The 12223-nt window shown below is 37.8% G+C and overlaps 1 protein-coding gene across 2 annotated transcripts in view; it reads right to left on the bottom strand.

The window, feature by feature from the left end:
* Nucleotides 1-12223, bottom strand: part of CCDC186 (coiled-coil domain containing 186) — a 46619-nt gene that overhangs the window by 15188 nt on the left and 19208 nt on the right. For both annotated transcript variants that reach the window (XM_027528431.1, XM_027528432.1), the window contains 6 exons: nucleotides 9789-9917; nucleotides 8805-9017; nucleotides 7497-7616; nucleotides 1670-1774; nucleotides 1093-1191; nucleotides 842-928 (listed from right to left, as the gene is read on the bottom strand). In XM_027528431.1, the coding sequence (XP_027384232.1) occupies nucleotides 842-928; nucleotides 1093-1191; nucleotides 1670-1774; nucleotides 7497-7616; nucleotides 8805-9017; nucleotides 9789-9917 (753 nt within the window). The remainder of the gene's footprint in view (nucleotides 1-841; nucleotides 929-1092; nucleotides 1192-1669; nucleotides 1775-7496; nucleotides 7617-8804; nucleotides 9018-9788; nucleotides 9918-12223) is intronic.

Raw genomic sequence — 12223 nt, 5'->3', positions numbered from 1 at the left:
GTTAAACTACAAAACAGTATTTTCTTGTTCCTTATTAGCTATTTCAGATAGTGGTTATATTTTAATAACCTGAGCTGAATTGTGAAGCAGTATTAATTAACATGAAGAAAATACAGCGAGAAGTTAATACTCCTGTGTTTCAGTCTCAGATTTCTCATGATTTAGTCATGGCAGTTTTAGCATGCCACTTCATTTTTGCTGCACCTCCATTTTCTCATCTGAAGAGGATATACCTTCCCTTACCTACCTCAAAGTACTGGCATAAAGAAAAAATAGAAGGGCACATGAAAGACACTTTAAAAATTAAGTGATCATAAATTCAAGACGGTTACCTAAAAGCTTATTTCTAAGTAAATGAAACATACACAATGATAGCATATTTGACACATATTAAAAGGGATACTATTCTTATAAGGACCATAAACACTGGAAAAGACTTGGGAGACTGTTAAAAATTAAACCTGTATACAAGACTATGAAATATATTCAAGAGAAATGTACAGTCTTTCTACTATTTTCTGACATAGTTCTAAAGCCCATGTATCTTCCCAATTAATTTGCTAGTAAGACTGCCTTTAGATCAGAGGTCCAAGGACAAGTTACAGATAGAGCAAATGTGCTGTGAGACAGGAATGTTTGGCAAACACTTTAAAGGGACTGAAATGGAAGACATTTTTATTTCTCTAAGAGTCAATTTTGTTGCTAGGGAATTGACACGCTACTTCTTGATTTTAGATTATTTCTATATAAATATCCTTCCCCCAACATTTAAACATCAGAATGAGGACTAAATGAAAGCTGTTTACCTGTCCTCTAGGGTCACGACTACAGACTGAATTACCTTTGTTCTCAGTGTCCTGAGCTCATCCATGCCCTCCTTAAATGTCCTCTTCAGATCTTCTAGTTCCTTTATTTTGGCATGATGCATCTTTTTAAAAGTTCAAAAGAAACCACAAATCATTATATGCTAAACCAGATCTAACATTTATTGCCTGCTCCTTCTAAAAGACCTTAAAAGTAGATGGCAATAAGCACTTGTTTCTCTCCTTCAATATTACACCATCTAAGGTATACAAATACAGAGCTACTCACTTCTAGCTGGTCAGATTTTTCTTGCATTTGTTTTTCAAGTTCTCCTTTTGTGACTCTAAGCTTGGCATCAAGCTCATTTGATTTAATTTCTTCTGACTCCTAAGGGAAAAGAAATGACAAAAGTATGGCAAGTTTTAAAGTTTTATGCTTTGAAATGTGAAGACGGCTTTTGCAATTAAGTTAACTAATCATAAAATACACAGCTCATGCATCTAAAATTGATGACTGCATTAAATATTTTAAATATATCAATTTTGCACAACAGAAGAGAGTATTTAATATGCATATTATACAGAATGGGCTTTTTTTTCCCTAAGTTATACATTTCCTTGTACTCATCTTTCTTCTAAAGTTTTACAGTGTTTTTATTTGTCCAAAAACTTTTCTAATAAGATTTCTATTTAAGCTGCAAGTATTTTAACATAGGAAATAGCCTGCATTTAATTTAGCTGCCCTAGAAAATCTACTCCACACTTCAAATACTACAGATACAAAAATTTATGAAACCAGAGTATTAATATTTGCTAAAACTTGTTATAACTTGTTATAAATAAATCTATTCAAAACTTTAGCATACCTGATATGTTTTTATCATATCTTGACAATTTTTCCTAATCTGATCTGCTTCTTCCTTTGCTTGAGTTAATTTTGTTGTTGTTTCTTTGAGTTTATCTTTGGTTTCCTGCATTGACAAAAAGATAGTGTGAGATGACAGAAAATAGATATTGGTCTCTGCCCCCAATTCCTGACAGAGCTCCTGAAACCCCTCATAGCCTGGGCCCAGGCCTGGCATCTGAAGTGGCAGGCTGGGGAGGTTTTGTGGGACTGACACTCTCTCTGAATAGACAATATCAAAGTGAGTTCAACTGTAGGTCACTCGGCTGGTGTCACACACAACTGCTAAGGGAAAAGCCTCCACACACTGGTAACCAAAGGAGTCAGCAGTGAAGTGTTCTGTGTTAAAGTAAAGGGGACACGCAAGAAGAAACCCACAGGAGGGAACTGGATTTTCCCTATGCTAGAGGAACGGTTTTTTTTTTTTTTTTTTTAATTTACAGACAGCAACAAGGCTGGCACGGTGATGTGATGACTGGTGAGAACCATGGCCAGAGAGTAGAGAAAGTTCTTGTCTCAGCACTGCCACTGGAGTCAGAAACTATTCCAGTAACAATACTTTGCACTTCTGACAAAAAACTAATGTGGCCTACACAGCTGATTGATCAAGTCATTGAATAAAGTCAAATTTGATAGTTTTCAGCAAATCAGTAGAAGTTACTAACTTGAAAAGACAAAAATGCAAAATGTTTAAGCAGTTCTTTGTAGACCCACATAAAAGACGATTCTTTGTTTTATGGCCAAGGTACCTATTCAGAACTTTTTTTTTTACAGATTCATGCTGCAATTTGGTTTCTCTTCCTCACCACTCTATTAAAATAGCCATTCGGATGGTTTGCGTGGAAGACTTTCTCATCAGATCCAGCTGCTTTTTCTAATTTCTTATTCCTGACTTACCTATTCCAGTTCTGATCCACTCCTGACTCTTTCAATAGCCTTCCTCTGTCTATAAGGCAGTATATTTCTTTCCCCCACCCGCTTCTTCCCTTCTCTCTTTTCTTACCTTGCTGGACTTCCTGTAGTGATTGTCCAAGTACAGCCCTACCCTTCAACTTCAACGTTCTCCACCAGAGTACCCGTACAGTGCCATAATTGGGGTACCACGTGGATTTCTAATGAAAATTTAGGTATCATCTTCTCCTGGCAGGTTCCCTTTAGGAAGGGACAGAAGCTGCTATTCTGCCTTCCCACAGATAGAATCCAGGGAACGCCAACACTGGAACAAATGGTACTTTCTACTGTAGCTCATTACATGCTTCCCTACTGAGAAGACAGTTCTGGCTTACAGCTAGCTCAGTATTCACATATGAACTGTTCATGTAATAAATACCGAATTAATGAAGGAATACTTAACATGAATCTTCTGTTCTAGTCAGGCTGGTTTTCCCAAACACCAAATCTCCCTTTTCTCCTTATCTTGTTCCTCCACTTGGAATGCCTTTCCCTTCATCTCTTGATATAAATTCCATCTACACTTCAGATACCACTTCTTATATGTCACTGTTTTTTGATAAATTTACTACACAATTAAGTGTCTAGTGACATACTTTCAGTTGCAGGTCTTTTAATAATAATTTGGCTTATATTAAAACAGTGACTTTTAAAATATAAACATTTGAAGGCTTTTTCAAATACTGTTTTTTAAAATATGAGAATATTAGCTCAACAAGAGGAGGGAGAGATAAAGGAACTTTATCTGTAGCCCCCCAACTTCTATATCATCAATAACTAAAGCAGAGCTTGACACACAGAGGCACTCACTCCATTCATTCAGAACGTAGCAGCTGAGACATTCCAGTACGTCAAATACAATTTTAAACGGTGTGTAGCCATCCCAGTGTGAACCCTAAGGATTCTTGCTCCTATTCCTTCTGGCAGTTCTTCCACTGCCCATATATCAGCAGTTGCCTAACACTCATTTGCAGATCAGCAATTAGCTCAGAATCCCACCATTCTCTAACCTTTGACCATTGTCAACACAGACACCCAAGACGGACAGGTCATGGTGGTGAGTCCTGACAAAACGTGGTCCACGGGAGAAGGGAATGGCAAACCACTTCAGTATTCTTGCCTTGAGAACCCCATGAACAGTATGAAAAGGCAAAAAGATAGGACACTGAAAGATGAACCCCCCAGGTCGGTAGGTGCCCCATATGTTACTGGAGATCAGTGGAGAAATAACTCCAGAAAGAATGAAGAGATGGAGACAAAGCAAAAACACCACCCAGTTATGGATGTGATTAGTGATAGAAGTAAAGTCTGATGCTAAAAAGAGCAATATTGCACAGGAACCTGGAATGTTAGGTCCATGAATCAAGGCAAATTGGAAGTGGTCAAACAGGAGATGGCAAGAGTGAACATCAACATTTTAGGAATCAGAGAACTAAAATGGACTGGAATGGGCGAATTTAACTCAGATGACCATTGTATTTACTACTGTGGGCAAGAATCCCTTAAAAGAAATGGAGTAGCCCTCATGGTCAACAAAAGAGTCTGAAATGCAGTACTTGAATGCGATCTCAAAAACGACAGAATGATTTCTGTTCGTTTCCAAGGCAAACCATTCAATATCACAGTGATTCAAGTCTATGCCCCAACCAGTAATGCTGAAGAAGCTGAAGTTGAACGGTTCTATGAAGACCTACAAGATCTTCTAGAACCAACACCCAAGAAAGATGTCCTTTTCATAATAGGGGACTGGAATGCAAAAGTAGGAAGTCAAGACATACCTGGAGTAACAGGCAAATTTGGCCTTGGAGTATAGCATGAAGCAGGGCAAAGGCTAATGAGAGTTTTGCCAAGAGAACGCACTGGTCATAACAAACACCCTCTGCCAATAACACAAGAGAAGACTCTACACATGGACATCACCAGATGGTCAATACCGAAATCAGATTGATTATATTCTTTGCAGCCAAAGATGGAGAAGCTCTATAAAAAAGATCTTATTGACCCAGATAACCATGATGGTGTGATCACTCACCTAGAGCCAGACATCCTGGAGTGTGAAGTCAAGTGAGCCTTAGGAAACATCACTATGAACGAAGCTAATGGAGGTGATGGAATTCCAGTTGAGCTATTTCAAATCCTTAAAAATGATGCTATGAAAGTGCTGCACTCAATATGCCAGCAGATTTGGAAAACTCAGCAGTGGTCACAGGACTGGAAAAGGTCAGTTTTCATTTAAATTCCTAAGAAAGGCAATGCCAAAGAATGCTCAAACTACCACACAATTGCACTCCTCTCACACACTAGTAAAGTAATGCTCAAAATTCTTCAAGCCAGGCTAAAACAGAATGTGAACCATGAACTTCCAGATGTTCAAGCTGGATTTAGAAGAGGCAGAGGAACCAGAGATTAAATTGCCAACATCCACTGAATCATCGAAAAAGCAGGAGAGTTCCAGAAAAACATCTATTTCTGCTTTATTGACTATGCTAAAGCCTTTGACTGTGTGGATCACAATAAACTGTGGAAAATTCTGAAAGAGATAGGAATACCAGATCACCTGACCTGCCCCTAAAGATACCTGTACGCAGGTCAGGAAGCAAAAGCTAGAACTGGACATGGAACAACAGACTGGTTCCAAATAGGGAAAGGAGGATGTCAAGGCTGTATATTGTCACCCTACTAGGAAATCACTCCTGAATATTCACTGGAAGGACTGATGCTGAAGCTGAAACTCCAATACTTTGGCCACCTGATGTGAAGAACTGACTCATTTGAAAAGACCCTGATGCTGGGAAAGATTGAAGGTGGGAGGAGAAGGGGATGAGAGAGGATGAGATGGTTGGATGGCATCACCAACTCAATGGACATGAGTTTAGGTAGGCTCTGGTAGTTGGTGATGGAAAGGGAGGCCTGGTGTGCTGCAGCCTGTGAGGTCTCAAGCAGTCAGACATGACTGAGTGACTGAACTGAACTGAACATAGACACCTATCCCTACAGTTTTCTCTGATAATATTATATACAAATATCCAAAGGTTAACAGTTCCTGCATGTGTGCTAAGTCGCTCAGTCGTGTCCATCTCCTTGCAACTAACATTTCTACAAACTTGAATTATTTAAAGAGATAACAGGGACTTCCCTGGTGGTCCAGTGGCTAAGACTGCACACCCCCAGTGCAGTGGGCCCAGGTTTGATCCCTGGCCAGGGAGCCAGATTTCAAATGCCACAACTAAAACCTAGTGCAGCCAAATCATTATCAATACATTTTAAAAAGCCAAAGTTAAAAAATCCCATCTAATTTAACATATAAATCATGCAAGAAAGTAGCTTTTCATAATTCGGAAAACTCAGCAGCGGCCACAGGACTGGAAAAGGTCAGTTTTCATTTCAGTCCCGAAGAAAGGAAATGCCAAAGAATGCTCAAACTACCATACGTTTGCACTCATCTCACACGCTAGTAAGGTAATGCTCAAAATTCTTCAAGCCAGGCTTCAGCAATAGTGAACTGTGAACTTCCAGATGTTCAAGCTGGTTTCAGAAAAGGCAAAGGAACCAGAGATCAAATTGCCATCTGTTGGATCATTGAAAAAGCAAGAGAGTTCCAGAAAAACATCTATTTCTGCTTTATTGACTATGCCAAAGCCTTTGACTGTGTGGATCACAATGAACTGTGGAAAATTCTGAAAGAGATGGGAATACCAAACCACATGACCTTCTTCTTGAGAAACCTATATACAGGTCAGGAAGCAATAGTTAGAACTGGATATGGAACAACAGACTGGTTCCAAATAGGAAAAGGAGTACGTCAAGGCTGTATACTGTCACCCTGCTTATTTAACTTATATGCAGAGTATATCATGAGAAATGCTGGTCTGGATGAAGCACAAGCTGGAATCAAGACTGATGGGAGAAGTATCAATAACCTCAGATATGCAGATGACACCACCCTTATGGCAGGAAGTGGAGAGGAACTAAAAAGCCTCTTGATGAAAGTGAAAGAGGAGAGTGGAAAAATTGGCTTAAAGCTCAACATTCAGAAAACGAAGATCATGGCATCCAGTCCCATCACTTCATGGGAAAGAGACGGGGAAACAGTGGAAACAGTGAGAGCCTTTTATTTTTGGGGTTCCAAAATCACTGCAGATGGTGATTGCAGCCATGAAATTTAGAGACGCTTGCTCGTTGGAAGGAAAGTTATGACCAACCTAAACAGCATATTCTAAAGCAGAGACGTTACTTTGCCAACAAAGGTCCATCTAGTCAAGGCTATGGTTTTTCCTGTGGTCACGTATGGATGTGAGAGTTGGACTGTGAAGAAAGCTGAGTGCCAAAGAATTGATGCTTTTGAAGTGTGGTGTTGGAGAAGACTCTTGAGAGTCCCTTGGACTGCAAGGAGAGCCAACCAGTCCATCCTAAAGGAGATCAGTCCTGGGTGTTCTTTGGAAGGACTGATGCTGAAGCTGAAACTCCAATACTTTGGCCACCTGATGCGAAGAACTGACTCATTGAAAAGACCCGGATGCTCAGAAAGATCGAGGGCAGGAGGAGAAGGGGATGACAGAGGATGAGATGGCTGGATGGCATCACCAACTCAATGGACTTGAGTTTAGGTAGGCTCTGGTAGTTGGTGATGGACAGGGAGGACTGACGTGCTGCAATTCATGGGGTCACAAAGAGTTGGACACAACTGAGCGACTGGACTGAACTGAATCACGAAATATTTTGGCTCAAGCTATACTACAGGAGTCACTAAAATAAGCTTTACGCCTGATTAATAACTATTGCTATATTTGTTCTTAAAACTGATTCTAATAGTTTTTCCACTGTGTTACAGTACTTACCTTATGTGAATCCATTTCTGCTTTTAATTTGTTTTGTGCCCATTTTACTTTAATGATGTGAGAGTTGATATCTTCCTTTAATTTGTCTATTTCTCTGATGAGTCTAGTAGCTTCACCTTCCTAAAATAATATCACTGGGTCATATTTTTCATTTAAACAACCAACAATCATTTGTGTGTCTTTCATATCTCAAGATTATCAGTGCAATCCAGGGGCTAGCACTTTATGGCTTACAAGCGATAAAACTGATTTAAAGTTTAAATCATAAGAGGAAAGTAAAAATCCTAAAACCAATGAACAGATATAAGATGATTAACATTTATACTTTAACCGACTATTATGTTTTGTGAGTATAAGCACACCTCTGGTGCTTCCCAAAAGGCTAACATAAGGTGAAATGTAAATTAAATTGGTTTTGCCAGAATTACTGACAACAATGACAACATTGCTAAACTAAAACTTAGTAGAAAATAACACTGATTATCAAGAAATGATAACCTGCTGGACACAAAACTATGCCATGAGGCTGTTAGTTAAAAGCAAAGGCTCTGAATAGCTCAGTAATTAAATCTCTTTAAACAGCATCTAAAAACATGTTTTTCTGCAAGAAAAATATAAATCCTATTCTATGAGCATTACATTAAAATTCTGGTCAATTATACTTCTCGCTCAAAAACTAGGCTTCCCTGGTAGCTCGGCTGTTAAAGAAATATGCCTGCAATGTAGGAGACCCCAGTTCGATTCCTGGGTTGGGAAGATCCCCTGGAGAAGGGACAGGCTATCCACTCCAGTAGTCTTGGGCTTCCCTGGTGGCTAGGTTGGTAAAGAAGCTGCCTGCAATGAGGGAGACCTGGGTTTGATCCCTGGGTTAGGAAGATCCCCTGGAGAAGGGAACAGCTACCTACTGCAGTATTCTGGCCTAGAGAATTCCATGGATTGTATAGTCCATGGGGTCGCAAAGAGCTGGACATGACTGAGTAACTTTCACTTTCCTGTGTATCTTTTACAAAAGTAAAATCTTCCTTTGAAGCATGAAGTCATTTCTACAACATGTAGATTTTAAAAGAAAGTTTTAAAAAAGATCTAATAAACAACATGTGTCAGTTTCTCATGTTTTCACAGGAAAAACGTTTTGCAGTGACTAACAAGATATTGGAATTATTAAAGCATTCACATTCTTTGAAGGTAAACTAACAAAACAGCTTTATGTTTAACAGTGGTTGAACCATGTTAATTTATGATTATTTGATTAAATAAGGAAAAGCAAAGAGAATAAGCTTCAGGTAAGGACAACAGCGAAAGTGATACCTTTGTTTCATACAGCTGGTGTAATCGTCCTTTCTCCTGAGAAAGTTGCTTAATTTTGTTAGTGTTTTTCTCACATTCTTTATTTGCATCTCTAAGTTTTTTTTCAAGCATCTCTTTTTCCTTTCGAAGGTCTAAAGATTCCTTCTCACCTCTTACATACTTCATTACCATTGCTTCTTTTTCCTGGCGTGCCTCTTCACATTTCTTGTTGGCCTTTGAAAAAAGTATCTAGCATTAATAAAATATGGTTTTTAAAGTAAAAATAAACTAAAACAAATAATATTTTCCTACAATATCACCAATTTATTTTTTGATTTTTGCACATTTTGGGGACCCGTGTCATGAAATCATAAAAAAGAAATGATACGATGAACAAATTAATATCACTAACATCTGCTTCTTCCCTTTCCTATTTCACTTCCTTTGGCTAATACAGATGCTATTTTCTGTTTATGCCTTCAGATCACTTTTCCACTCTTTCCTAGCCTGCCCTGTGCTCTGGGAAAATGACCAGCAGGGACTATATTAACAAGTTTCTTTATCCTCATACAAAGAAAAGGTTTGGAAGAAGACATGTTTTACTGTTTGAATTGTTATTGTGTACAATTTATTATCATTCTGTTTTTATTTTAAAATATAATCCTAATTCTAACAGTTATTTTAATGAAACTATGTTTGGGTTTATTAAAGCTATCAATTTCTTAATGTCTTATCCTCTATATTTTTCTTTAATTAGTATAAAAGGTTTGAGAACTGATAGTATAAGTGTTAAGCATGTAACATTCCTATTGCTCAGGGTCAGCATATTGTAAAGAATCACAGAAATAAGAGTTGAAGTTTTTTGTAGTTAACATACATTTATGTAATGCTTTAGTATTTTTAAAATCCTATTCCTAATACACACTAATGTCTAAAATTATCTAACAGGGTTAAATAAACAAAAAGTCAACAGAAAGTTAATAATAATGATGATTTGAAAAATACCTGTTCCATCCGATGGGCCATCTCTTTGTGTAATTGCTGAATTGCATTTTTGGCTGCAATGTCTTGAGCTAATACTTTATCTTTGGAAGCCTGAACTTCTTTATTAAGTTCCTCTATTCTTGTTTCCAACTGTAAAGAAAATTATTTCCAGATTATTTTTATAGCTATAACAAACAGACCACTAACATTTCAAATAAATATAAATTATATATATATGAGCATAAAGAATTCAAGAATATACTTCAGCCATAGACATAAAAAGTAAACATTAATGATGTGCCAACATATCATTAGAATTAAGTCAGTATAAATCTGAAGCAGACTCTGAGAAGAAAGATGGTAAGCTCTAGAGTAATTATCAATAAAATAACTCAAAAAAGTTAAAATATCATGAAAAAAATTTAAATGTTACATATTTACTTAATGCAATATAAAGCAGTAAGTGAGGAATAGGGAAACAAAATAGGAACATACCAAAAAAGACATAAAGAAACTATAGACATAAAATACTCAAAAATGGTAGACATAAATCTATAAACCTAACCCATAACCCTAATCTTAAATATTGTAAAAGCTACAACTTGACAGAAATCTTGAAAAAATTACACTAAGAAGCTAGATATTACATGATTCCACTTATATGAAGGAAAAGGAAGCATATATGATTCCATTTATATGAAATATTCAGAACTGGCAAATATATAGAGGGACAGAAAGTAGGTAGTTGTCCCCTAGAGCTGAGGAGAGACAGCTGACAGGGGCTGGAGGGAAATGAGGGGTGACTACCACGGGCTTGCAGTTTTCTCCTGTGATAAAATTTTCTAGAACTGTGACAAAATGTACAACTAAAAACCATCAAACCGTATACTAAAATGAGTGAATTAAGTGGTATGTGAATTATATATCAATGAAACTGCTATAAAAAACCCTACATGTTAGCTTACATATAGTACACATGTACTACTTTTCCTTATGACAACACTGTCCAACACAATACAAGCCCAATTTTTTAGTAGCAACATTTTAAAAAGTAAAAAGAAACAGGTGAAATAAGTGTTTTATTAAACCCAATGTATACAGAATATCATTTCAACAGGTGGTCAACATTAAAGAAACTGAGCCATTTTACCCCTGTTTGTACTAAGTCTTTGAAGTGCACATTTCACACTTACATCACCTCTGAATTTGGACTAGCCACCTTTCACATGCCCAATATCATGATGGCTAGAGGCAGCCATATTAAGTGGTACAGATTCAAAGATAAAATTAGGAAAGAAAACTCTGCTATACTGGCTAGCAAAAGAAAGGTCAATCGAATTTTCTCCTTTAAAAAGGCACAACCACTAACAAGTTCAAGAAAAGAACAGCTCTGGTTAGCCTCCATCTGTTTATTCTGAAGTTTCTGGTCATCAGCAGTGATCTGTCTACCAAAATTCATATTCAGCCCCACACTTTAAAATTAAGGCACCTTCACTTTAAAATTCTAAATTTGGTCTACATGTGGTAGATGACACACACACACACACAAATCAGGATTAAACTTTCCTGATTAAGTATAATTTCATTAAGTATAACAAAGTGTAAGTAAGTGAAACTTGGTTTAACTTTTCATTATGGTACTACCAGCTGTTTACTTTTATTTTCATTATACAGCTTTCTGTGAAAGATGAGGCAAAAAGAAAGACTTTTAAGGCTACCATGTTTCTAACCTTTTCCACAGAAGAAAAGTGAAAGTGAAAGCCACTCAGTCATGTCTGATTCTTTGCAACCCCATGGACTATACATATAGTCCATGGAAGTCTCCTGGCCAGAGTACTGGAGTTGTAGCCTTTCCCTTCTCCAGAGGATGGATCTTCCCAACCCAGGGATCGAACCCAGGTCTCCCACAATGCAGACAGATTATTTACCAGCTGAGCAACAAGGGAAGCCCAAGAATACTGGAGGGGGTAGCCTATCCCTTCTCCAGTAGATCTTCCTGACCCAGGAATTGAACTGGGGTCTCCTTCATTGCAGGCGATTCTTTACCAGCTGAGCTACCAGGGGGAAAAAAAAAAAAAAAGGCAGCTCAAAAAGATAAAGAGCGGCTGAGCTACCAGTCTAGAATATGCACTTTGCTGATCCAAGCATCACAGTACATTAAAAAAGAAAAAAAAAGGAAAGGAAAGGCTTGGGGAAACTAGCTAACCAGATAAAATCTGAAGTAAGAGAGTCAGCCTTCAGTATAGTTTATAAAATACTAAGAACAGAACTACATTGAACTATCAGCTTAAAAGGGCTTCCCAGCTGGCACTAGTGGTTAAGAATTTGCTTGCCAATGCAGGAGATCTAAGAGACGCAGATTCGATCTCTGTGTCAGGAAGATCCCCTGGAGGAGCAAAGGGCAACCCACTCCAGTATTCTTGCCTCAAGAATCCCATGGACAGAGGAGGCTGGTG

Source organism: Bos indicus x Bos taurus, chromosome 26 (genome assembly GCF_003369695.1).
Source record: "Bos indicus x Bos taurus breed Angus x Brahman F1 hybrid chromosome 26, Bos_hybrid_MaternalHap_v2.0, whole genome shotgun sequence".
NCBI lineage: Eukaryota > Metazoa > Chordata > Mammalia > Artiodactyla > Bovidae > Bos > Bos indicus x Bos taurus.
This window is presented reverse-complemented; position numbering and strand designations above follow the sequence as displayed.